The sequence below is a fragment of the Medicago truncatula genome, chromosome 2 (genome assembly GCF_003473485.1).
Source record: "Medicago truncatula cultivar Jemalong A17 chromosome 2, MtrunA17r5.0-ANR, whole genome shotgun sequence".
Classification (NCBI taxonomy): Eukaryota; Viridiplantae; Streptophyta; class Magnoliopsida; order Fabales; family Fabaceae; genus Medicago; species Medicago truncatula.
The window spans coordinates 20,818,843-20,843,376 of NC_053043.1; the positions used below are offsets into that span (position 1 = coordinate 20,818,843).

At 34.0% G+C, this 24,534-nt stretch overlaps 3 protein-coding genes across 7 annotated transcripts; 2 read left to right on the forward strand and 1 right to left on the reverse strand.

Annotated features, from left to right (window-relative positions):
• The first annotated feature begins 2,963 nt into the window (after positions 1 to 2,963).
• LOC25486680 (F-box/FBD/LRR-repeat protein At1g13570) lies at positions 2,964 to 9,835 on the forward strand. 3 transcript variants are annotated; one of them, XM_024776607.2, is made up of 4 exons: positions 2,964 to 3,404; positions 8,105 to 8,969; positions 9,104 to 9,259; positions 9,358 to 9,835. In XM_024776607.2, the coding sequence occupies exons 2-4, from the start codon at positions 8,130 to 8,132 to the stop codon at positions 9,646 to 9,648; spliced, it is 1,287 nt and encodes a 428-aa protein (XP_024632375.1). In that variant the 5' UTR covers positions 2,964 to 3,404; positions 8,105 to 8,129; the 3' UTR covers positions 9,649 to 9,835. The 3 variants fall into 3 exon arrangements, with proteins under 3 accessions (XP_024632375.1, XP_013463756.1, XP_024632376.1); XM_013608302.3 differs by having other exon boundaries at positions 8,110 to 8,969; XM_024776608.2 differs by lacking the exon at positions 2,964 to 3,404 and having other exon boundaries at positions 6,731 to 8,969.
• Positions 9,836 to 12,947: 3,112 nt separating this feature from the next.
• Positions 12,948 to 15,462, reverse strand: LOC25486682 (pentatricopeptide repeat-containing protein At2g20710, mitochondrial). The gene is made up of 2 exons (XM_013608304.3): positions 15,055 to 15,462; positions 12,948 to 14,354 (listed from the first exon to the last, which is right to left on the reverse strand). Exons 1-2 carry the CDS (start codon positions 15,304 to 15,306, stop codon positions 13,122 to 13,124), a joined length of 1,485 nt encoding a protein of 494 aa, XP_013463758.1. The 5' UTR covers positions 15,307 to 15,462; the 3' UTR covers positions 12,948 to 13,121.
• A 2,036-nt stretch (positions 15,463 to 17,498) lies between these two features.
• On the forward strand, positions 17,499 to 20,973 carry LOC25486683 (F-box/FBD/LRR-repeat protein At1g13570). 3 transcript variants are annotated; one of them, XM_024775990.2, is made up of 5 exons: positions 17,499 to 17,604; positions 17,721 to 17,787; positions 18,407 to 19,294; positions 19,450 to 19,605; positions 20,313 to 20,973. In XM_024775990.2, the coding sequence occupies exons 2-5, from the start codon at positions 17,785 to 17,787 to the stop codon at positions 20,598 to 20,600; spliced, it is 1,335 nt and encodes a 444-aa protein (XP_024631758.1). In that variant the 5' UTR covers positions 17,499 to 17,604; positions 17,721 to 17,784; the 3' UTR covers positions 20,601 to 20,973. The 3 variants fall into 3 exon arrangements, with proteins under 3 accessions (XP_024631758.1, XP_039686471.1, XP_039686472.1); XM_039830537.1 differs by lacking the exon at positions 17,499 to 17,604 and having other exon boundaries at positions 17,618 to 17,787; XM_039830538.1 differs by lacking the exons at positions 17,499 to 17,604; positions 17,721 to 17,787 and having other exon boundaries at positions 18,677 to 18,858; positions 18,936 to 19,294.
• The last annotated feature ends 3,561 nt before the right edge of the window (positions 20,974 to 24,534 follow it).

Below are 24,534 nucleotides of genomic sequence, written 5' to 3' on the forward strand. Positions count from 1 at the left end.
TTATTTATTATTTAATTGTTTGGGATAACGGGGTGTTACAACATCAAGCCCTCAACTTAAATGAGCATGCAATGGATTCAACATCTTACGACTTAACAACTTAGACATCTCATATGACTCCAATACTTTAGAACAACATCTTACAACTTTGTAACTTAGACCAACACTTGCAACTTAATTAATATTCAACAACAACAGAGGCAGCACATAAACAGCTCACAACATAACAACGTTAATGAATAAACAATAACAACTTCAACATCATACATATTCCACATAATGCATAAATAACTATATCACATTGCTAACAACATTAATCATCTTAATAACATCATATAACATCATAGTTATCAACAGGTACATTCATATAGGAATTCAAATTCATATAACATCATATACATCAACATATACATTCATATAATAATTCATCAATCATGAACAACATATAACATCATAGCATAGGTTAAATACTCTTAAACAGCTTAATTGAACTCATAGTACTTCTAGTTTTGAGGTTTGGAATTATCCCATAAGTTTTGGATTAACTTGGAAATGGTTATGCTGAATTTTCATAAGATTTCACTAAGATATCATTGGAGTATTTTCATCATATCTCAAAAAATAAGAATCATTTTCAAGTCAAACCAAAGCAATTGGAAAACTAACAAAATTATCTAAATCTTTCATGAAGACTCCCAAACCTAATTCAGAACATAAAATTCCAGAAAAGTTGATTTTCCTATGCTCGGGAAAAGAGGACGACTGTGCTGATCCCTGCTGACCCCTATGTAGTAATTTGATCATATCTTGAGTTCTATGTGCTTAAATCGAGTGCCTGCAAAGCCGAGTGACACATAACATCCATATCTACAACTTTTGTGAAGGCACCTAAACCCAGTTCGAAACTTAAACTTGTCAAACTGAGACAATAAAAATGCGTTTTGCACACTGACAGCAAAATCGCAGTTCAGCTGCGATTTCGCCTTTGGGGAAATCTTTTCGAATCCGTTTTCGATCCAATACTCTCCAAACCTGACCCTAATCATTACCCTATGATTAATCTATCATTATAACACTAATTATTCATCAACCTACTGTATTATCCACTCTTTTAAGACTAGAGACTCAATTCGAAACCTAAACTAGTTTTCCTTAATTCTCAGCTTTCAATTTCATCTTTTAATTCTAATCTCTCAAATTCTAAAACATCAACCTACAACCATGTTAAATTCATCTTCAAAATCACATACTCAGAATTATTGAAGGTTAGTTCCACCCTTACTTTAAATTAGATGATCGAGCTCTACAAGATTGCTCCTCTTCTCATAAGATTCCTCTCTTCTCTGACTTCTCTCTTCTCTTGGTTTTCTCTCTTTTTCTCCAAAAACAGGTTTCACGTAAATCCTTATTTTCTAATTCTAACTCTCCCCTTTTATATAAATCATTAACCTATTTATTTTCTCTTATTTCCAAATCTGCCCTCCAAGTCTCAATATTCTATTCTAATATATATATATATATATATATATATATATATATATATATATATATATATCAAATATATCTCTATAACAAATATATTTCTACACCAAATAACATAATATTTCTACAGCAGATAACATGTATATTTCTACACCAAATAACAAATATATTATACTAATAAATACCAACATATATCATAACAAAATATCACACATCTAATTTCCAAAACAGCCCCACAACTTAATCTTATTTTATTTTCAAATCCTATTCTATTAAATAATAAAATAAGCCACTTAATAAATCAACAACACATCACAATAATCATATAAATCACACAAGTCATAAAAATAGACTCTAAACTCAATAAAATATTCAAATAATAAAATAGGGCGTTACACCGGTCACCCGCCGCGACCACTCGCCTACTCCTCCTCCTCCTCCTCCTCCATCTTTTGTGTTGTGTTTAAAGAGCTATCTCCATCTCTCTCCACAAACCTTAGTTCTTGTAAATTGTGTAAGGTAAATTAGGTAATGTGAAATTGAAGTTTGATTTGTTGATTTTTGTCTTTGCTAATTGCTTTTGATTATCACTTTGACTAGAGTCATACAATGTAACCTTTGCATTGGATTAAAAAATCATAATAGCTATTATTCCAAACTTGCTTTGAGAATAAGTTCGTCCAAATGTAAAACACTTTATTTCAAATTCCATCATAACAAAATCAATATGTTTGATTATCAGACAAAACTAGTTAATCAGTAATATTTTCAAAGGTCATGAGATCAAGATGGTTGTGTGGTTTAGGAAAGATTTGAATATCATGAAGTAAAAAAAGAGGAATGCGACTTCACTCATATAACCTGTAGAAATTTTAGAAGCGAGGCTGAGTTTTAAACTTAGAATATCACTTTTAACATTATTTGTTTATATATTGTGAAATCATAGTTCAGGGTTGTCATACTCTAAATTTTGACCACTTTTCTCTATTTTTATTCATTTTATTCCTACCTTTAAATTCGAAAATTTTATTTTAACGAAATCTCGTCAAGGAGATTACTTTCTTTATTATTATTTCCTTTTTTTAATATTATTTTTATTACCAACCTTTTAGAAAAAGTCACGAGAAGTGACAATCTTCTTTTTTTCCTTTTTTCTATTTTATTACTCCCTCCGTCCCTTAATAAATGACCTAGTTGATCCAATTACGCATATCAATGCGTAATTTTGAGTTTAAATATCTTGAATAATATATTGGAAAAAATTATTAAAATTTGATGTTTTGAAAATACTCATCGAGACGAATGTAACGACATCTTATATGATGTTATTTATCTTTGTATATTAGTTGAAAAATACGGTCAAAGTCAGTTAAGGGACGGAGGAAATATTGTTATTTTTAAGTCCAGTCCATGTGTCCATTGGTCCTTGCAGTCTTTTTCTCAAGTTTCAATCCGGGGCCTATTTAAAGCCAGTCATTTATTGCGGTCAGAGCCAAAATTTGTCAGAAATTTCAACTACTTTCATTACAAACACTTCCCAATTTTCTCTCACCAACTTTTCAGATCAAATCACAAAAAAAAAATATGAATGTGATATGAACATTCATCAACAAAATTTCCAGATTACACAATCTCACATATAATCAACACTGAAACCCCACACAAGTAACACAAAAAAATCAACAAACTAAAAACCACAACAAGAATTTCGATCCAAACCTCCACCGTTAATCATCAAACCGGTTTCGAATCCAACATCAACAGAATCAAACCGGATTAAAGTGCAGCTACAACGCAAAATCCGACGAGCTCCAGTAACAACAACGAAAGGAATCAAGCAAGAAGGAGATAGAGCCGAGCCTATAGCAAGCAGAAGAATCGAAGTTTTTCCGTCGCGTTTGCTTATCTCCGATCTAACTGAGGTAATCCTCGTCTCTTTCGTTTCTTGATGTAGATCTGTGAGTGTTTTGTGTGTGTTATGTGAAAAAAATTCGAAACTCATTCCATAGATCTAGGCTTTTGTGTGTGTTTGCTGAAGTTTTTGAGTAGAGATTTGTCTTTAGGACGAAAAAGATGGGTGGATCTGTTATTTTTTTTGAATCGGAGATGTTTGGAGGTTTACCGGCAACGGCGCAGCCACCCTAGGGTGGCCGGCCATGTGCCTCGCGTGTGATCTAACGGCTGCTGTTACTCCCTCTGCTTTTGTTCGTATGCGCGTCTGCTTTTTCTTGTTCACTGTGTTCCTTTGTTTTCAACTCTTTGATCATGATCAACTGAGATTATGTGGCTGTGATGGGAAGTTACTGTGATTAAATCTGGACCTTGTGATTCTTCAGACGGTCCAGATCTATCCAGTCTGTGCCAATTGTTTTAATTTTCACTACTGTTTTTTTAATTTTTTTAAACCTTTTTTCTCTCAAAAATTTATTTTCTCTTTGTTTCCTTTCTTTTAAAAAATATGTTGCTTTGTTTAATTGTTTTATTTACTGTTTTTATTATATATCCTACATTTGCATTTTATTTAGAAGGTTTTTTCTACATTACCTCTCTTGTTTAGAGGGTATTTACCTCTTTAAGATATCAATCAATCAAAATGTAATATACAAAATATAACATTAAATGTCAAATAAATGAGTCAATTTATTTTAGGCAAAATTACACTAAATGTCATTTATCTTATTTATTTGTAACACATTATTCCTTTTTTTTTTTTGTCTCATTTCGGTCCTTTATCTAATAAAATGTGCACAAGTTAATCCTTTTCTTCATTTTTCTATTAAAAAAACATGAAAATATTAATTTTATTACTAACTTTGTTTAATAAAATATTTTTTAACAAATAAATTCATAAACCCTATAAACATTTCATCCTCATATTCATCATTTCATCCTCTTCCTTAAATCAAAAAAATTGTCCATCTAAATAAACCTTCAAATTCCTTAAATATTTTCACTTCCATCTTCTAAACACAAAATTCAAAATCCCCAAATTTCATAAACCCTAATTTTACCAAACCCATAAGATAAATGACATTTAGCGTGTCCCCGTGAGCTTAGCTCAGTTGGTAGGGACATTGCATAATTTATGCTGGGGCCGGGGTTCGAACCCCGGACACCCCACTTCTCCACATTTAATTATGTGAGCTCTAGCCACTAGGCTACTAAACCAAAAAAAAAAAAAAAAAAGACATTTAGCGTTATATGATGGGTTGAATTTGATGTGAAATTTTAATTGTTGCAAAACCTATAGTGTAAATTAATTAAGATTGAATACCTAAATATATAATTAAATTAAATGTTACCTTAGGATTAAAATTAATTTTTTATTTATAGAAAATATTGACTCATTTATTTGACATTTAATGTTACATTTGTATATTACATTTTGATTAGTTGATATCTTGAAAGGGTAAATACCTCCTAAACAAGAGAGGATAATCTAGGCCTCACCTATTTAGAATCATTTCATGCATATTTTTAATTTGTTCTCATTTATTGTCATTAAATTTTAGTGCGTATTTAGGAATTGATGTAATTTAATTAGTGCACTTTACTGTTCTTGTCGTTTATTTTTTCTTGAGACTTTAGCATGTATTTATGTCCCTTGTAAATATCCATAAATGAGAATATGCACCGACACTATCACAGTTTATTTTTACCGCATTATGTCATAACCGCGATCGAGGACCGAAATGAATTAGTGACACTTAGGTTAATGATTGGACTTCAAATATTTTCTTAAAATCAAACCACTAGTAATTTTAGGTTCACTTACTTGAGAGTTTGCTTCGGATTCAATGTCCTTTGTAAACTTCTCGTTTTTTTTTTTATTACGTTACGTCGTTGCGTTTAGTTTCTTTAGCTTGCTTTTAACTTAGAAAAATCATTTTCCCAATAAAATCAAATATGCAAAACTTCAAAAATATTTTCTTAATAAACCTTGGTTTGCAGCAAGTGTTTTTCCTTTTATTTTCTTAATCAAATGCTTAATCAATTTAACATCCATATTAGACTTAAATTTCTTGTAATTAAAATTTGACCAACATCATCTTTTTTTTTTTTTCTCTTATGCCTTGAGGCCTCTTATTCTTATCTCTTCTTAAAACCTTTTTTCAAAAAATATTAAAATCAATCTAACCCACCAAAAAGAAATTTTTTAGGCGAACTACATTGGTTTTGATCCCTTTCTTTAAGGGTATGTAGGGAAAGGATTTTTGTCCTTCCAAATCAAATAAAAATAACCAAAAACATACTTCTTCTCCCTCCATTCTTTCACTTAGATGTTTAGGCAATAATTTTCAAATAAGCAAATTGATTTAGCACAAGATAAATTAGGCAAGAGGTTCCTACGGAGTACCGTAGACGCTTAGGGTGCTAGCACCTTCCCTTCGCGTAACCAACCCCCAAATCCAAAATCTTAAGGGTTTTTACTCATTGTTTTCCTTCCCACGAATAAAAATTGAGAGTTCAAAGATTGACGATTCAAATCAATTAATGGTTTGATATCCGAAAATCACGAGCACAAGGGTTAATCTTAATCCCCTAAATATAGTTTTAATATTACAAATTTCCATTTCCTAAATGCTAAGGCTAAGCTGCTTTGTATTATAGAAGTTTGATTTTGTTGATGGTAGTTTTACAAATTTGTTTTAGAAATCCAAAATAAACATCGGCATACCTACTTTGATCTTGCAGATCTTGCTGTTATGTTCCTATTTTCAACCTATTTTGTACCTACTTTGATTGTTGTTGATCTTGCTGATTTGTTATAATTTATAAATTCATTATATCTCTTTCTGATCTTGCTCTTATGTTCCTATTTTGATTTGCTTATTTTGCATACTACTCTTTCCGATCTTACTGGTGGTTTATTACGACTTAAATGTGTTGTGTTTAATATGATTTATATAGGCTTAATATATCATTTGGTCCTTTAATTTATTTTCAATTTTCAATTTGGTCCCCTAAATATTAAACGTTTCAAATTGGTCCCCTAAATATTAAACGTTTCAAATTGGTCCTTGATCTTCTTTCCATCATTCAATTTGGTCCTATTTTATTCATTTTAACCCTAAAAAAAAAGGAGACTGTTGGATAAATGAGGTCTATCATATCTAACTGTATATCACCAACACCTAATTATTTTCTTTTTCTTCATCTTCTTCCTTCATCTTCATCTTCATACAACCTTTATCAATCTTCATCATCTTCAACAACTTTTTTTTGCTCTTTCACAAATTCATCATTTCAACTTTTACAAAAATCACAAAGTCAAACATTTAAATTTATAATTAACACCACCACCATCATTCAAAATCGGTAGAGCTGTCAAAACGGGCGGCCAGACTCGCTTAGGCCCGGCCTGACTGGGTAACAAGCTTTTTTGGGCCGAGCTGAAAAAGCCCGGTTTAAATATGGGCTGGAATAATTGAGCCCGAGTGCGGCCCTATACGGACTCCCGGGCTGTATCTGTTTTTTTTTTTGTTTTTTTCTTTCATTTTTTAAGGACTGCAATGTAATAAATAATAATGGATCATGTGTTGATGGTACCAGTTGATCAACCATAGCACGTAGCACATTACATTCAAACAAATTCAAGAACATAGCTAATGTATAACATATATACAATTACGAGAGAAGCAAGCAATTATTCACACACAACAAAGAAGCAACTAACGCATGTTGAAAGTTGAAACTATATGTTGTCCTTGGACATATATCAATTGCTACTCATGTAGAGCGATTAACGAATGAGCCAGTGTCTAAATCAAAAATAAGATTACTCTACTAAAACTTGTTTCTGCAATGTGTAATTCGGATTCCCAAGTATTTTTTTTTTATGAAATAATGATTAATTAAATTAACGAGATTAGAAACAGTGGGGCTTATTAGAGAGACACATGACATCATAAGTAAAGGAAGAAGTATGTGCTGCCACTCAAATATTAAACATCGAAATTGGAGTTTAGTATTGACAATATCAGATATAGGTTCTATCTTCTATGTAACAAAATTATCATCTATAAAATGAATCGATAAAATGGAGAAAGAAACCTAACACTATTCAACTTCCTGTGTAACTTCGAAGTTCCTAATTGTTCCTATGCTTCGTGATACATGGGTTTCATCATACACAGACCACACAAAAAAACAAAAAAGCAAAAAAACTGGTATTTTTTGGCGGGCTGCTCGTAGCCTGAACGGGCTACGGGCTTTTTCGGGCCGGGCTAAAAAGCCCTGAAAAAATTCGGGCTGCAATTATTCGGCACAGACTCTGCATTTTATTCGGGCTTTCGGACCGGCCCGTACGGCCCGGCCAATTTTGACAGCTCTACTCTTCGGATTAGACATGTCCCCGTGTCCGACACAGACACATATAATTACACTAAATTATGTGATTTTCTAAAAAAATGAGCTTGTGTCGTGTCAGTGTCTGTATTTGTGCTTCATATATAAACCATTCTTTATACATTAATCATAATACTGTATAATTTTTTTTTGAATTCATTAGAGTATAATTCTTGTATGCATACTTGAGATACATATACACACACACTAACCTATTTTGTTTTTTGATACTTGCATATACCATTTCATTGAATTTGGATATTTCTATCCAAAGCGAAGAAAACCGTCAAAGCTTAAAAATGACAGACAAGGAGTCCGATAGAATTAGTTGCTTACCAGATCATATAATAGACCATTTTCTTTCACGCTTGTCAATCAAGGAAGCAGGGAGAACAAGTGTTTTATCTAACAAATGGAGGAAAAAATGGTCCACACAACCGGATCTTGTGTTCGATAAACAATGTGTATCTGCTGCAGTTTCCGAAGATCCTTCTGTTATCGAGAACAAGTTTGTGAGGACTGTTGACCATGTACTTTTACTTCATTCTGGGCCAATCAACAAGTTCAAGATCTCTGATTTCGGTTGTGATTTCATTGGTATGATATCTGTGGCAGATGTTGATCGGTGGATTCTTCATCTAACAAGAAGGTCTATTAAAAATCTTGAGCTGGACATTTGGTTCGAGCAACGCTATAACATACCTTGGTGCTTATTCTCTTGTCAAAGTTTACATCATTTAAATTTGTTTTGTTCTTCGCTTAAACCTCCAGCGATGTTTGAAGGCTTCATGAACTTGAAAAGTCTTCAATTGGAACAAGTTACAGTGGCTAAAGATGCTTTTGAAAACTTGATATCTGGCTCCCCTTTGCTTGAAAAATTGGTTTTGAAAAAAGTTGATGGATTCACTCAAATTAACATTCATTCACCAAGTATCAAGTATGTTGACATTAGGGGTAATTTTGAGGGTATTAGCTTTGACAACACCTCCCAACTAGCTAAGGTGTTTGTTAATTTAAGTTCGTATTTGAACTCTGAAACCGGTCAAAGTATGTTCCATGGATGCTCTAGCAACTTGCTTAAATTTTTCGATCATCTACACAACATCCAGAGCCTACTGATTGCTTCCTATTCTATAAAGGTATACTGCTCAAGCATATGAATGTTGAATTTGACTGTATGAGTGTGATCATGTGTATGCAACTCTTGATCTGTAACTGTAAGTATTAGAAACATTATATTCTGATTTAGAGTCACTCTTCTGTTTTGCTTCAGTATTTGGCTGCAGGTGTGGTGCCAGTAAAGCTTCCTACACTTTGTATTAATCTAACATTTCTTTCCATATGCCTAAACTTCAACGACTTGACGGAAATTTCGGCTGTTCTTTGCTTGCTCAAAAGCTCGCCTAATCTTCAAACATTCAAAATGTTTGTGAGTAATCATTCAAAATTTTGATATGATGTATATCTATCATATGCATATGATATTTTCCCTATGCTGAACCATGAATTTGTAACAATTGCATGTAGGCACGACTTAAGGAGGAGACAGACCTTTTAACACACACCTCCTATTGTTGGGAAGATATCTTTTCGGAGCCAGATATGCTCCTCAAATTGCAACATGTGGAGATACAAGACATCTCTGGTACCAAATCTGAATTAGATTTTATCAGATTTCTACTTCTCTATTCACCTGTGCTCAAAAAGATGATTGTGGAGCCTGTTGAAAACGTCAAACCGGAGTTGATAACAGAACTAATCCGGTTCAGGAGAGCGTCCGAACAAGCTGAAGTTATTTACAAAGCAAAGGATTCTTGATAATGTTTCTTATTCAACACCTATCTAGCTCTTCTGAATTTGTACTTCAAAGAAATATTGGCCCCCTCACCCAAAACTATAAGAGCATCTCATTCCAACTGTTATTTGTGTTTTTAAGTGGATTCATTTTATACAATATCACTTATCTTTAGTTAATAAAATCCTAAATCTTTCTACGACAAAATTATTATGAAATGTGTTCACTAGCTAGATTTTACATCCTAATACTTTTAACAATAACTCATTATGTATGAATTTGTAGTATGTATCAATGAGTTGAAACTATTTTGATTACTCTAACAATGTTTAGATTTAAATATAAACAAAAAATTATTCATATCTTGTGGAGCAAAATACAATCAAAATTTATCTTTTGTAACAACTATTTGGATAGGTGTAATAATCCACTTTCTTGTCTATAAAGTGTTTCAAATTTTACCAAGAAAAAAAAAAGTGTTCAAAATTTTTTCTCTGTAAATTTTAATGGCCTTTTTTTTTTTACCCCTTATACTCACTTTATTATTTTCTATAGAGAATTCAATGAAACAAGTCACCCTACAAAATGAAATAAAATAGAAAGCATTTAAAAAAGATAGTTTATGCCAAAGAAAATGCAATTAATTATACACATTAAAAAAAGAAATGAAGTTGTAATGTATCTGGCTCAGAAACCAAGAGAGAATCCACTCTCTAACTCTCAAATGAGAAACTCAAGTTTTATATATTTCAAATTGTGGTAATACATGAAGAAGTGGCCTTATTTATAGCAATCCTAGAGGCCATATGGTAGCTGAAATAGTGCTGATAATTAATACATCAATGGAAACACAATCTAGTAAATGTCAAACATGGTGGCTTGTTGGCCTTATTGTCAATAGTAGGGTGGGCTGCTCTTACTCTGTATCAGTATCCCCCCCCCCCCCAATGCCATTCACTCTTTTTGTTTTATATTAGTAAGGAAATACTCCTTCCGTCCCAAATTGTACGACGTTTTGGGTATTTCATACGTATTAAGAAATGTAATTAATTTTGTGTGGGAAAGAAATATTATGAGTTGTTTTACAAAATTGTAATTAATAAATGACATGGGAAAAATAAATGAATGATTTGGAATGAGAGAAAGTAATAAATAGTTAAGAATATAATAGGAAAAATAACGTTAATGATTCATTGGTATTGTAAAGCGACATACAATTTGGGATAATTTTTTTTCCCAAAGTGACGTACAATTTGGGACTGAGGGAGTATATCCCAGCTTGTGAACCAAGTGCCTAGTTTCACAAATTTTATAACTAGAATGTTGATACATTTCTATATCGCTTTATTCCATTTATATATCGCTTTATTCCATTACTACCTCTACCAATGACTAGAATGTTGATACAATGTCTCTTGCTACCATTTTTTCCATATTTGACATGAATATTTTTTAATACTATTGACATATAACTTTCTTGTGTTTAGAATGTAAAGAATATTTGATGTATGGAATATATAATAGTTATACTATCTAATAACTTAGACATTCACTTTTTTAGTGATTTGTACTTTTCTAACTTATTTAAAGTGGCTAACAAGTTAAGTGTGGTAATAAGCTGTTTTAGGCATGCTGAGTTGATATAAGCAAGAGTTGAGTAGAGAAGCTGAGGCTTCGCAAAAGGAAGAAGCTGTAAGCTGAGAATAAGCTGTTTGCAAAGCTGTAATAAGTAAATTTTGGTCAGTTCCTATTAGCTTAGAACCCTCCTTGGGTAGAATTATGTGTATTTGTGTTGAATTGCCCTTGTATAAGCTATATTAGAGAACTTATGAAAATAAGTTGAAAAAAGCTAATGAAAATTGTCATAAACTATTTCATAAGTTCTCTTAAATAGTCTAACAAAACTTTTGGACTATTGTAGAACATTCTTGTAATTGTAATTGTAACCACACCATTATCTTAGTGGACCTAGCTAGCTATGATTCTTGTATGTACACATAGATACCTCTATACACTAACCTAGTTTGTTTTCTGATTCGTGTATGTACCTTTGTTTGAACAGGGAAGAAAACAAACAAAGTCTTCTCCCAGAAAAATGATTGATGTGGAACCGGATCCGGATAGAATTAGTTGCTTACCTGATCATGTAATAGATCAGATTCTAACTTACGTGCCAATTAGGGAAGCAGCGAGAACAAGTGTTTTATCTAAAAAAATGGAGGAACAAAGGGTACACACTACCAAATCTTGTCTTTGATAGTCAATGTGTCTCTGCTGCAGCTTCCAAAGACCTGTTAGTTATCGCTAGGAAGTTTTTGAAATTTGCTGATCATGTCCTTTTACTTCATTATGGGCCAATCAACATGTTCAAGTTCTCTGAGTGTGCTCTCATTGATGAGAGTCTTGTGTCTGATGTTGATCAGTGGATTCTTCATCTAACTAGAAGCTCTATTAAAGAGCTTGTGCTGGAAGTTTGGATAGAGGGATACTCCAAGATACCTTGGTGCTTATTCTCTTGTCAAAGTTTACATCATTTAAAATTACATTGGTGTTGTCTTAAACCTCCAACGACGTTTGAAAGCTTTAAGAGTTTGAAGAGTCTTGATCTGAATCTAGTAACAGTGGCTCAAAATGATTTCGAAAATTTGATATCTGGCTGCCCCCTGCTTGAAAAATTTAAATTCACAGAAGTTGATGGCTTCACCCAAGTTAATATCCGTGCACCAAATCTCAAGTTTTTGAAAATCAATGGTGAATATGAGGATATTAACTTTGAAAATACTTTCCAATTATGAGTTTAGATGATACATTACCTGATATTTGATGCTTGATGAGCGTAGAAACTTGCTTCCTGACGATTTGCAATGATTTGGAATGAAGATTTTGACCTAAAATTTTGCACTTTTTGGGTTTTTGAAGGTGGAGGGAAAGAAAATGGTGCTTGGAGTATGGACTGGTGGGCTTTGTACAAAAACAGTAACTCTGTGTGACTTAAGTAGCGCAGGGGTAAATATGTAAATTCAGTTGGGCGCAGGTGAATTTTGTTGGGTAAAGAGCAGAATTCATTCTATTTTGTCTCACATCTCACTTGTCTCCTTTTAACAGATTTCCCTTATCACCCTGGCAACTTTGGCAATTCTGTTTTACCACTAGCCACCTCAGCATTCCCTTTCTTTCTCTTGTTTTTCCTCACTTTACTCCCTACAAACTTTATTCCCAACACTTGGGTCTTTTCTGTAGTTATCAATTATCACATCCATGTTACTGTCCATACTTCATAGATACATATAGATGGAAAATAATGCTAAATTGGACATTAGAATGAGCTCAGATACAAAAATTATATTATAGGATAATGATGATATAAACTCCTAAGATATAACAAAACAAATTATATCAGACATAAAGAACTTTGTTTTGGTGGAGGGAGAGGAATTTATTATTATTGTTAATTGTTAAATAAATAAAAAAATTAGTAGCCGATCTTTCCCAGGCGCTACATTTCATGCTGCTTCTCTCCATCCACCGGCACTTCGTCAGTCCTCAGATGATAATGTTCTTTCAGTAGTTTCCATGCATTTGTTTCTGAGTTTTCACCTTGCACATAACTTATCAACTCGTCACAGGTAGCTTGAGAAAAATGACCTTGTTCCCTACATGTCCCAAGAATCTCCAATGCCAACCCGAAATCTCTCTTTTCTTTCATGTGCTCAATACATGCAGCAAAAGTAAATGGGTAAGGTTTCCATCCTTGTGGACTTGCCAATATTGCTTTCTTCATTGTATGAACTGCTTTATCCGTATCGTTATACATATAATAGCCACACGACAAACGATCCCATATTCTTCCATCTAATTTACCCCCTCCTCTTTTCAAAAGCTTCTCAACATATGCTTCAGCCTTTTCCAACAGACCATTCTTACAGTAAGCACCCACCATCGCACTTGGAATTCTGACATCGAAGCATGTATTCCCAGATTCCCATTCCTCTAGAATCGTCTCAGCACCATCAATGTCATTTAGATTGGATAATGACATTAACATAGAAATGTAGGTTGAATTTTGGGAACCATTTAAGCTTTTGCAGATATTCCAAATTCTATACACATCGTCCTTTTTCCCAGTAGCAGCATACTTAGTTAGAAGAGATTGATACGCAGCTCTCTTCGACTTTCCTCTAATCAACTGTTCAGATTTTTTCAACACTATCAACGACTTGTCAAATTGGCCAGCTTTAATATATCCATCAGCAACAGCAGAATACGTTCGCCAGTTCAAAGTTATGCTGTGATCAACTTCGATCTTCGCCAATAATTTCTCCATCTCGTCTATGTTTCCAGTAATCGCATAAGCATTGAGCCAACTATTAAGTGTAGAACTGTCGTAAATTTTCTTGTCTTTCATTTCTTTCATCAGAGCAACCAACTTCTCTCGTTGACCTGTCCGATAATAGAGCTTTAACAGAACAGGATAGTCTTGTGCATTATCATCGGAAGAAGACTCTTTTAATTTCTTCATGATGTATTCTACCTTCTCAACAGAGTTGTATTGCGCATAGCAATTCAACATAGCACCATAGACCTTGAAATCTTTTGAAGTGTGTGGAACACTGTTAAAATATTTCTCTGCTTGATCTAGACCGTGGACTTTAGCTATCAAGTCGAGACGTGTCGCAATATCTCCTGATAATAAATGAAGGTTTCTTTCATTGCTCATCCATTCTGATATCTACCACAAGCAAAACAAACAATTGTTTAAAAAAGGATCTTTGATCTTAGAACAAGCTTAGAAACAAGCAAGCATAGGAAGCCATAAACAGTATAGTTAAAAAAGAGTAACAAATCAGAGAGTGACAAATCATTCATGTTGTTAGCTAATATTCAACAATCATCCTTATTTACCGATGCTACGACTGCAATTCACTTTCGAGAAACAAAGCAAGCAAATTATTTTCTACAAATAGGTAGCATGTTTCATAAGTAAAGGATAAAAGAGGAATAAACAATTATAATTTATTCTGCTGCGTTCACTTTTCAAACACTGAAGTGAGAATTTTGTTCCATTCCAGTCATAAGGTTTTAAAAAACAGTCCGTTACCAAGAAAAAGGTCGCGCCAAAAAGGTATAGGTAGCGGACGGCACTGTTATTTAGTTTATTTTATTTACATTATGTGCATTGTTGTGATTAATTCACACCGCGACAACCGCGATCTGTATCGCAGCACTCGTAAAGTAACAGCCAAATGGCACGAAATCGCGAAACCCTGACCGCGACAGTTATTCAAAACCTTATGACTGATGTATTCCACTCTATTCCGCTCCGCTCATTCTAAAGTCTAAACTATTGAATCATAGAGGGAAATTAAATAACATTATCATATCATAAACTATTATAAAATGAAAGCATTGAATCATGAATGTGATTGGACCTGGAGGGCTTGTTTGAAGCGACGACGGATTCTGAGTTGTTTGATGAAAAAGTGTATATCAGAATGGCTGACATCTCTGCCTTCTTGAATCCACTGATTGAGGATAGAAGTGATGGGAATGATTGGGTCACCGGCTCTGGAAATTCGAAGGAAGAGGGTATCAGTAGGGGTCGAAGAGGAATGTAAGAAACGCAAAAGGGTGGTGTTGTAATGGTTCCATCTTGATCTTGACGACCCAATTAACTTCAGCATTTTCTTTTCTGCTCCAAACGAAAAGGAAAAGGGGAGGGTTTAAGGGTTTTGGTTTATCAACTTCACAATTCACATCACGATATTATAGGCAATGTTGAAAAAATGATTGGTTCGGTTTGAATTGATTAGGTTTGCGATTTTTGTTTTGGGTTGGTTCGATTTTGAACATCCTCAGATGTACGCATAGTTCAACAAGTTATTTTGACGTTCAAGATTTTCATGATTTTTTTAAAATATTAACACAAAATTAGATTTTTTTTTTTTTTTTAACTAAGGATAGATTAACTATGAATTTTTATTCACTGTAATTATGGATTTCTCAAACAATTCATAATTAATCCAAAAATTCATTATGACAGTTCTTATGATGTTATAATCATGCCTACAAAATTTAACTCGTGAGTATACACTTTCTCTAATTTTGCACGTTTTGGTTGAAAAATTAAAATAAATCGAAACATCTTCCAATAACTTTGCAGAAATCTTTTATGTATTTTTATAAATGTATTTGCAAAAAAATCCCCTCAAAATTCGATTTTTAGGTCGAGATTTCCGATGTTTTGTTTTTTGAGCTTTTTGGGTATCGACTGACCTTTGCTTTGTAATTATACAGTGACTGTTTGTTTTTTGGGGTGACCTCTTTAGTACACCTTGTGCTCTAGAGAAACTATCGTCGGTGTTAATATATTCCATTTTTTATTCTTCTAAAAAAAGAGTACAATGTGGTAGTTTAGGGATTAGAAATCGTTAGATTTCTTAGTTGTTTGAAAATTGCACTCTATGTGTTTGGTAAAATGTCTCAATGAATTTTTTGTTTTTGTTTTTTGGATTACTAATGATAAAATTAGTTAGAATATGGTTTGTTAATGTTGATTATAGTATGTTTGATTGCAATGTGGTAGTTTACAGTAGAGCTGTTAAAACGGGCGACCCGGCCCTAGCGTGCTTCGGGCTTTAGCGGGCCGGGCCAAAAAGCTCGGTTGACAAAACGGGCTTGAAATATACTACCCGAGCCCGGTCCTACACGGGCCGCAGGCTAAACGGGTCGGCCCGTATTAAAAATTATATTTTTTATTTTAAAAAGTACTATAAAACACTACTATAATTTTTTTATAAATAATATTTTTAATATGTTTAAATAATGTCTAGCACAAAAGTAAATTGTAAACATTTTCGTACAAACGTCGTAAACTAAAACGACGAGGAAAATGATTTTAAATAAATTAGATATGTTATGGTTATAGATATTTATATATTTGATCTTTAAAACTATAAATAACGAAATGAATAAATATAATTTTATATTACATTTATATTTGTGTTAATTCATTGAATTTTCACTTTTGTTTTTTACTTAGATAATCAACTAAGTAAATAATTATTTGAAAAATATATATAATTTATAGAATTTTTTTTTGTTATGCGGGCTAACGGGCTACCCGCGGCCCATTCGGGCTAGCCCTAACGGATACCGGGGCTGGGCTAAAAAGCCCTATTCAAATTCGGGCTCAATATTTTAGGCCCAAGCCTTATATTTATTCGGGTTAAACGGGCCGACCCGTTTTGACAGCTCTAGTTTACGGATTGAAATGACATTGCTGAAATATAAGTGTTGTTGTTAAATTGTTAGAAATGATACAATGTCCGTATGAAAATGTCTCATTGATTTTTTGCTTTTTGAAATGTTGTGTAGATATGTCTCGGAGGAATATGTCTCAGAGGCTTGAGAAGAGGAGTGACAGACTTAGGTTAGGGAGAGTGCAGTCCTCTACTAGTAGGTGCACGGAGGAAAAAGGATGCACTACGCCCTCCTTTGGCTCGTCGAGGTCGAGGGGGAACGAGACTTGGTAGAGTTGATGTTGTGGGGGATCATTGTCACAAACGAGTCTATTCCAGACAGTGGACTCGACACAGTATCAATGATTGCTTTATTTTTCGTTATTTTAATTATGAGTGATTGCTTGATTGAATGAATGAATGCTTGAGTGAATGATAAAAAATGTACGCAATTGACTCAATGAATGTATGAATGAATGAGGGAATGAAAAAAATTAAGGAAAATAGATGTTTTTTCCTATTCTAGCATGTTGCACACAGTGAACGTGAGTTAAAAAGTGCAAGGACCAGAGTCAAAATAAGGTGAAAGTGCGTCGACCAAAGAGATATTCAAGCCATTAAAGAATAATTCTACAAATATATGTCTAGTTTTGAGTTGTTCCCTACTGTTGACTCGTTGACCGTACAGTTACTGTGTAAACCCTAAATTGGAACCACTCCTTATTCCCATTCCATTTTTCGGTAAGAAGATTTTTGGTTCTTCATTATTTCTTTCTTCCACTACTTCTCGTTCATTTCAATTCCTTACTTCTTTATTATTATGTTTTCAAATTAATTAATGTTTTTGTTTGTCGTAGGCGTAACACATTCAGAATATTATTGCATATTATTTTCCTGGAACTACTCAATCGGTAACTTCACATGGTAACTCTCTAATTTCTTTCTGAGTTCAATTTGCATTTCATGTGTTAATTCTGTATGGACTGACCTATCACACAACATTATATTTGTTCTCGTGCCAAATTATGACACTATGGGTCTGTTTGGATAAACACCTTATTTGTAGTTTTTATCATAAGCACTTATGTATAGGCTTGCATAATCTATTTTTACAACAAAAGATAAAATAATGTTAAATTGCTTCTATATATGCTCTAAGTTGTTTTTCTAAGCTATATTGGAAAACTTATGAAAATTGTCATAAACTGTTTTCATAAGTTCTCCCAAATAACAAAACTTCTGCTAATAGATAAGCTCAAATAAGAAAATCCAAACATGCCCTATATATGAGTATGACATTATTGTAAAACATTCTTGTATTGCAAGTGTAACCACGCCATTTTATAATTTAAACTCGTAAGAGTAAATTATTGTGGTGTTTTTATTTATTTATTTACTGAAGGTACCTTAGTTTGAGTTTCAAGGTTCTCTCATAGTGGACCTGATTCTTGTATGCATACATAGATACCTATATGCACTAACCTAGTTTGTTTTCTGAATTGTGTACTTACCTTTGTTTGAATATGAATATATCTATCTCCAGGGAAGAAAACAAACAAAGTCTACTCCCCGAAAAGTGATTGATGTGGAACCAGAACCGGAACCGGATCCTGATAGAATAAGTTGCTTACCAGGTCATGTAATAGACCAGATTCTGACTTACTTGCCAATTAGGGAAGCAGTGAGAACAAGTGTTTTATCTAAAAAATGGAGGAACAAATGGTACACACTCCCAAATCTTGTGTTTGATAGACAATGTCTCTCTGCTGCAGCTTACGAAGACACGTTAGTTATTCAGATGAAATTTTTGAAAATTGTTAATAGTGTACTTTTACATCATTCTGGGCCAATCAACATATTCAAGTTCTCTATGTGTGCTCCCATTGATGAGAGTCTTGTGTCCGATGTTGATCAGTGGATTCTATATCTAAGTAGGAAGTCTATTAAAGAGCTTGTGCTGGATGTTTGTACAGAGGAACTCTACAAGATACCTTGGTGCTTATTCTCTTGTCAAAGTTTACATCATTTGAAATTACATTTCTGTTGTCTTAAACCTCCAACGTTGTTTAAAGGCTTTAGGAGCTTGAAAAGTCTTGATCTGAATCATGTAGCAGTGGCTCAAGATGCTTTTGAAAACTTGATATCTGGCTGCCCCCTGCTTGAAAAATTGAAATTGACCGAAGTTGGTGGCTTCGCCCAAATTGATATCTGTGCACCAAATCTCAAGTTTTTGGAAATCCATGGCGAATATGAGGGTATTAACTTTAACAACACTTTCCAATTAGCTACGTTAGTCATTGATTTATGGTGGGATTTTAACTTTGAAAACAGCAATCAAGGTAGATCGCGCGGACACTCTAGCAACATGCTCAAATTTTTCGATCATCGACCTCACATACAATGCCTAGTAATTCGTTCTTGTTTTTTAAAGGTATAAAGCTCGAACATCTGAATATTGAATTTGACTTTAGGACTGACTCACCTAATACTATTTAATATGAATCATTCATGTGTAAGCAACTTCTGATCTGTATGTATTAAAAACTTAATATTCTGAATTAATGCCATTTTTCTGTTTCGCTTCAGTATCTGACTGCAGGTGTTTTGCCAAAAAAGCTTCCTACACCTTGTATGGATCTAAGTCATCTTTCCTTGAGCATAAACTTCGATGACTTGAAGGAAATTTCGGCTGCTCTTTGCTTGCTCAGAAGCTCACCTAATCTTCGAAAATTAGAAATATTTGTGAGTACTCATTTAGTTTAGCTTGGTTTCACTTTGCTTGCTGATTTGTGGTTGCACTTGCACATCATGTTTTTTGTTTTATGTGGTTATTAAGCTCTAGATAGCCGACCCCACTTAGTGTGATAAGACTTGGTTGTTGTAGTTATTAAGCTCTAGAATTTGCAAACCTTTTTTACTTCAAATATTTGTCTGTCATTTAGATTTGGAAGTTAGTTTCTAAGACTTGTAGCTGTGAGTTGTGATATTGCTAGCAAAAAGTTATGAATCAGTTGCATTTTAACTATAGTTAGCTACATTGTCAGTGCAGTAGATTCCTGTAAAATAAGAGACTAGTGTACCTCCTTCAAAAAAAATAAAATAAAGAGAGACTAGTGTACCTTTAGAGTGTGTTTGGATGGGGAATGTTTTGAGGGAATTCAAATACTTTGATGTGAATTCCATTGTTTGGATGATAATTTGAAGAATTTTCAAAATGATTGAAATTTATGAAGTATTTTGTTTAAGTTAAATTTAGAGAATTTCAAATGACACCTAAAAGTTAAGAATTTCAAATTTCTTGATTGTTATAATTTTCAAATTTTGCATTTTGGTCCTCAATTTTTTCAAAAATTTCAAATTGACCCCTTAGAGTTTTAATATGCTCTATGCCTTCTTATGCATACTATCTTTCCCGCTTTGATCCATGGATTTGTAACAATTGCATGTAGAAAGAGATTGAGGTGCACACTGTCCCTTTGACACCTGCTGCCTATTGTTGGGAAAAAATCTTTTCGGCGCCAGCCATGCCCATTCGAGTGCGACATGTGACGATAGATGGCATCTTTGGTAACAAATTGGAATTAGATTTTATCAAATTTCTACTTCTATATTCTCCTGTGCTAGAAAAGATGACTGTGAAGCCTGTTGAAAACTTCATACCGGAGTTGATGAGAGGACTAATTCGGTTCAAAAGAGCGTCGGGAGAAGCTGAAGTTATTTTGGAAGACTTTACATAATGATTTTCTCTTGTGAGGGAATATTGATACCAATTGTTCTTGGTCTTTCAAAAAATGGGGAATGATTCAATTTACAGGCTTGAAAGTTATGTGTTTTAAAATAGACTGTGTAAGACTTCTTATGATGGCGGGTATGGGCTGTTATGTTTTTATTATGTGTCAGTTATGTATAGAAGTTATGGGTTGTGTGTTTCTGTTTTAGAAAAAATATAGAAAGGAAAGAAGAAAATTATCATGGGATAGTTTTTGAATGGTTTTGAGAGGTAAAGACCAAGCTCTCGAATTCTTGAAGGGAGAGACAGACTCTTGAATTTCTTGGATAGTAATTGTGTATAATATCTCTTTCCTTATTTTACGTGTGAATTCTATATTATCTATAGTGTGTTTAATTTTGTTTGTTTTAAACGTTTCTGCAATCAGTAAAAATCAATTTCTACTATTAAAATGTATTTTGGTACCCGTTTCTAACAATTTGTTGTTTCAAAATGATCTTTCTTTATTGATACTATGATAAGATTACGAGGACAATCATCATGGTTGACATTTGAGGACCGCCAATTCTCCTGTTATAGATGTCGATGTAAAGGTGGTGATACGTAGGGATGGCAATGGGCACCCTATGGGTAGGGTACTACAGTGCCCATCCTCATACCCGTATTTGTAAAAAATACCCGTACCCGTGTTTGTACCCTCGTGGGAACAACTTTAGTGTCCTTCCCCATACCTATGGGTACCTAAGTGTCCATACCCGCACTTATTACCCACACTTTAATTATGAAAAGACAATAAAAACATCACAATTGAAATAAAACTACCGTCCAATTTTTTTAAAATTAACTCAAAGTAGTTCCAATAGTAGTATTTAGTGAAATAAAAAACATCCAAAAAAATCCTTAAAAAAGTGTACAACGGCACGATGGAGTTGTTATTGTATTAAGTAGTATTTTGGTTTAAGTTTAGGTTTACGCTTAAATAGCTAAATAAATAAATAATTTTTTTTTTTGAAGGAAAATAAATTAATTAATTATACACCAAAAATAAATAAATTATTTATGATATTATATAAATATATATATGCAGGGTATAGTACCCTTACCTGTGTTCATACCCATTAAAATTTGTGGGTATTACTCGGACCCGTGTCCAGACCCATGAAAGCGGGGTTTTACCTTACCCATTGTGGATATTTTTTGCGGATACCCATTGAACGTGGGTCCAATTGCCATCCCTAAAATTACTGATAACCACGTAGATTTGACACAACTCTAACGAATATTTTGATGAAAAGGGATAATTTCATACAATTTTAATCATGTACAAGTCTCAATCTAGTTTATTAGATGGTTTTGATTAGTAGGGAGTCAGTTTATATGGTTCTACCACATGAAGGATTTTTATGTTGTAATTGTTGAGATATATTGGTGGATATAGTAAAAATGGTTAAATAGACCATTTTGGAGTTGGCTAGACTTTCCATCACCGCTAATGGAAATGAGAATTGTTGTTCCCACATTTGGTTTGGCTGTGCCACACGAGTAAATTACCTAAATGCCCTTCGGCAGTTAACTGCCGAAGTTTTTAGTAAACCGGCGGCAGCTTACTACCGAGGATTTCCTCGGCAGTTAACTGCCGAGGAAAACTGAACATAACCAGAACGCAGAAACTCAGTTTTCTAGTATTGCTTCATTCTTCAAAATTCTTCCTAACCATCCAACTTCTCCAAATTCTATTTTTCAACAAAATCAAGTGCATCATCTCCATTTAATCACAAGTAAGTATCTTGACTCATTTTTAATCATAATGTTAGTTTGGGTAGGTTTTTTTAAAAAAAAATGGTAGTTTTCATGTGGTTAGGGTTGATGTAGGAATTGAATTTTTTATGAGTGCATGTAGTTTATAATTGAATGTAGTTGGTTTAATTGATGATTGAATGATGTTAGAGTATAATGTGGTTTTGAATGGTGGCAAAAGAACACATTTTGAGTATGTTTGATACTTTGCACACAAAGTGTTTGATAAAATGTGTCAATGACAATTTTATTGATTATTTAGTTAGTTTAGGTATTGGATACGATCTTGATTGTAATTCGAAAAAGTGTATGTTGAATTAAGTTGAATGCATATTGAAAAAGTGTATATTGAATTAGGTTGAATGTGTATATTGAATTATGTTTAGTTTAGGTTGAATGTGTATGATAATGCATTTGATTTTTTACGTTTGAATGTTAATGATAATGTGTATGATAATGTATAGGTTCAATCAATGTCTTTATTTTGGTAAAGTGGTTTAATGTGAAAGTGGTTATGTTTAGGTTGAATGTGAAAGTCTAGATTTTGTTTAGGTTTAGTGTTTTTGATAAAGTGGTTGAATGATATTAATTTTTTATTTTTATTTTTTGTAGATATGGCCGATCAGGACCCCATTGATCCATCGAAGATGATTGGTGGTAGGCGTGCCATGACTCAGAGCCACCGCAGGGAGAGGCAGAGCGGCCACATCCCAAAGAGGGGTAGAGGTCGGAGGGGAGATGACTCAGGAAGCTCTCAGGCTACACAGCCTGAGGAGTCACAGGTTGTTGACCCGTCACAGCCTGTTGACCAGACTGGGGTGGAGTACCTGAACTATCAGGATCAGGTACAGCATGATGTGACGGATGGTGGATATGACCAGGATCATATACCACAGCAGCAGGATGCAGGAGACGAGGATGACATTGCAGCAGCTGCTGCACCGGAGGTGTTACCTGTGGACCCTCCCTTTCCTGGTGGACCGACTGACTTGTCTTTGCTCCACTCTTATGCCGGTCATGTGGCGTTGCCACTCTGGTATAATTCAAATAATGTAAGTGTATTTTTTTTAAATGTTTTTTGTTTATGTTAAAATATTTTCTTTAATTTAAATGTGTGTTTGTTTAATTATTATATCCACTTTTATATGTGTTTTTTTTTAATTCTATTTTTTATGTTTAATTATTTTCTTTAAATGTGTGTTTGTTTAATTATTATATCCAGTTTTATATGTGTTTTTTTTTTTAATTCTATTTTGTATATTTAATTCTTTTCTTTAAATGTGTGTTTGTTTAATTATTATATACACTGTTATATAAATATTTTTTTAATTCTATTTTTTATGTTTAATTGTTTTCTTTATATGTGTTTTTGTTTAAACCATATTTATTTTTCTATTATTTCAGGTTCGTAAGATCCGCGTGCTTAAACCGATTAATCATGGGGCCAAGATTCTCACTCTCGGTCGCCCTAACGGGAATGAGAATTGGTTTTGGGATCCGCTTAAGCAGAGCGGGCTACATGATTTGGTTTACTTGGGGTACTCCACCGTGCCTCATGCCCTGCTGCTGACTTTATGCGAGAGGTGGCATCCGGAGACCAGCACCTTCCACATGCCGATGGGGGAGATGACTGTGACATTGGATGATGTCGCATGTCTCACGCATCTTCCTATTGAGGGGCGGATGTTGGATCATGGGAAGAAGATGCCCAAGCATGAGGGAGCGGCACTGCTGATGAGGTATCTGGGTGTGTCCCAGCAGGAGGCTGAAAAGATCTGCAACCAGGAGTACGGTGGGTACATTAGCTACCCGAGGCTGAGGGACTTCTATACCTCGTACCTTGGTAGGGCCAACGTATTGGCGGGTACGGAGGATCCTGAGGAGCTTGAGGAGCTGGCGAGGGTTAGGACATACTGCGTCCGGTGTTACCTTCTGTACTTGGTCGGATGCTTGTTGTTTGGCGATAGAAGCAACAAGCGCATCGAGCTGATATATTTGACGACCATGGCGGACGGCTACGCAGGGATGCGTAATTATTCCTGGGGAGGTATGACCCTCGCCTATCTATACGGCGAGTTGGCTGATGCATGTAGGCCTGGACACAGAGCTCTTGGGGGAGCGTGACACTGCTCACTGTAAGAAAA

What these genes read in the sequence shown, in the direction of transcription:
- LOC25486680 (XM_024776607.2), top strand. Translation starts at nt 8,130, where the DNA reads ATGACAGACAAGGAGTCCGATAGAATTAGTTGCTTACCAGATCATATA. An exon ending in TTGCTTCCTATTCTATAAAG is followed by an intron (nt 8,970 to 9,103) that starts GTATACTGCTCA and finishes GTTTTGCTTCAG; the next exon opens with TATTTGGCTGCAGGTGTGGT. An exon ending in TTCAAACATTCAAAATGTTT is followed by an intron (nt 9,260 to 9,357) that starts GTGAGTAATCAT and finishes AATTGCATGTAG; the next exon opens with GCACGACTTAAGGAGGAGAC.
- LOC25486682 (XM_013608304.3), bottom strand. Translation starts at nt 15,306, where the DNA reads ATGCTGAAGTTAATTGGGTCGTCAAGATCAAGATGGAACCATTACAAC. An exon ending in GCTTCAAACAAGCCCTCCAG is followed by an intron (nt 14,355 to 15,054) that starts GTCCAATCACAT and finishes TGCTTGTGGTAG; the next exon opens with ATATCAGAATGGATGAGCAA.
- LOC25486683 (XM_024775990.2), top strand. An exon ending in TTCGTTCTTGTTTTTTAAAG is followed by an intron (nt 19,295 to 19,449) that starts GTATAAAGCTCG and finishes GTTTCGCTTCAG; the next exon opens with TATCTGACTGCAGGTGTTTT. An exon ending in TTCGAAAATTAGAAATATTT is followed by an intron (nt 19,606 to 20,312) that starts GTGAGTACTCAT and finishes AATTGCATGTAG; the next exon opens with AAAGAGATTGAGGTGCACAC.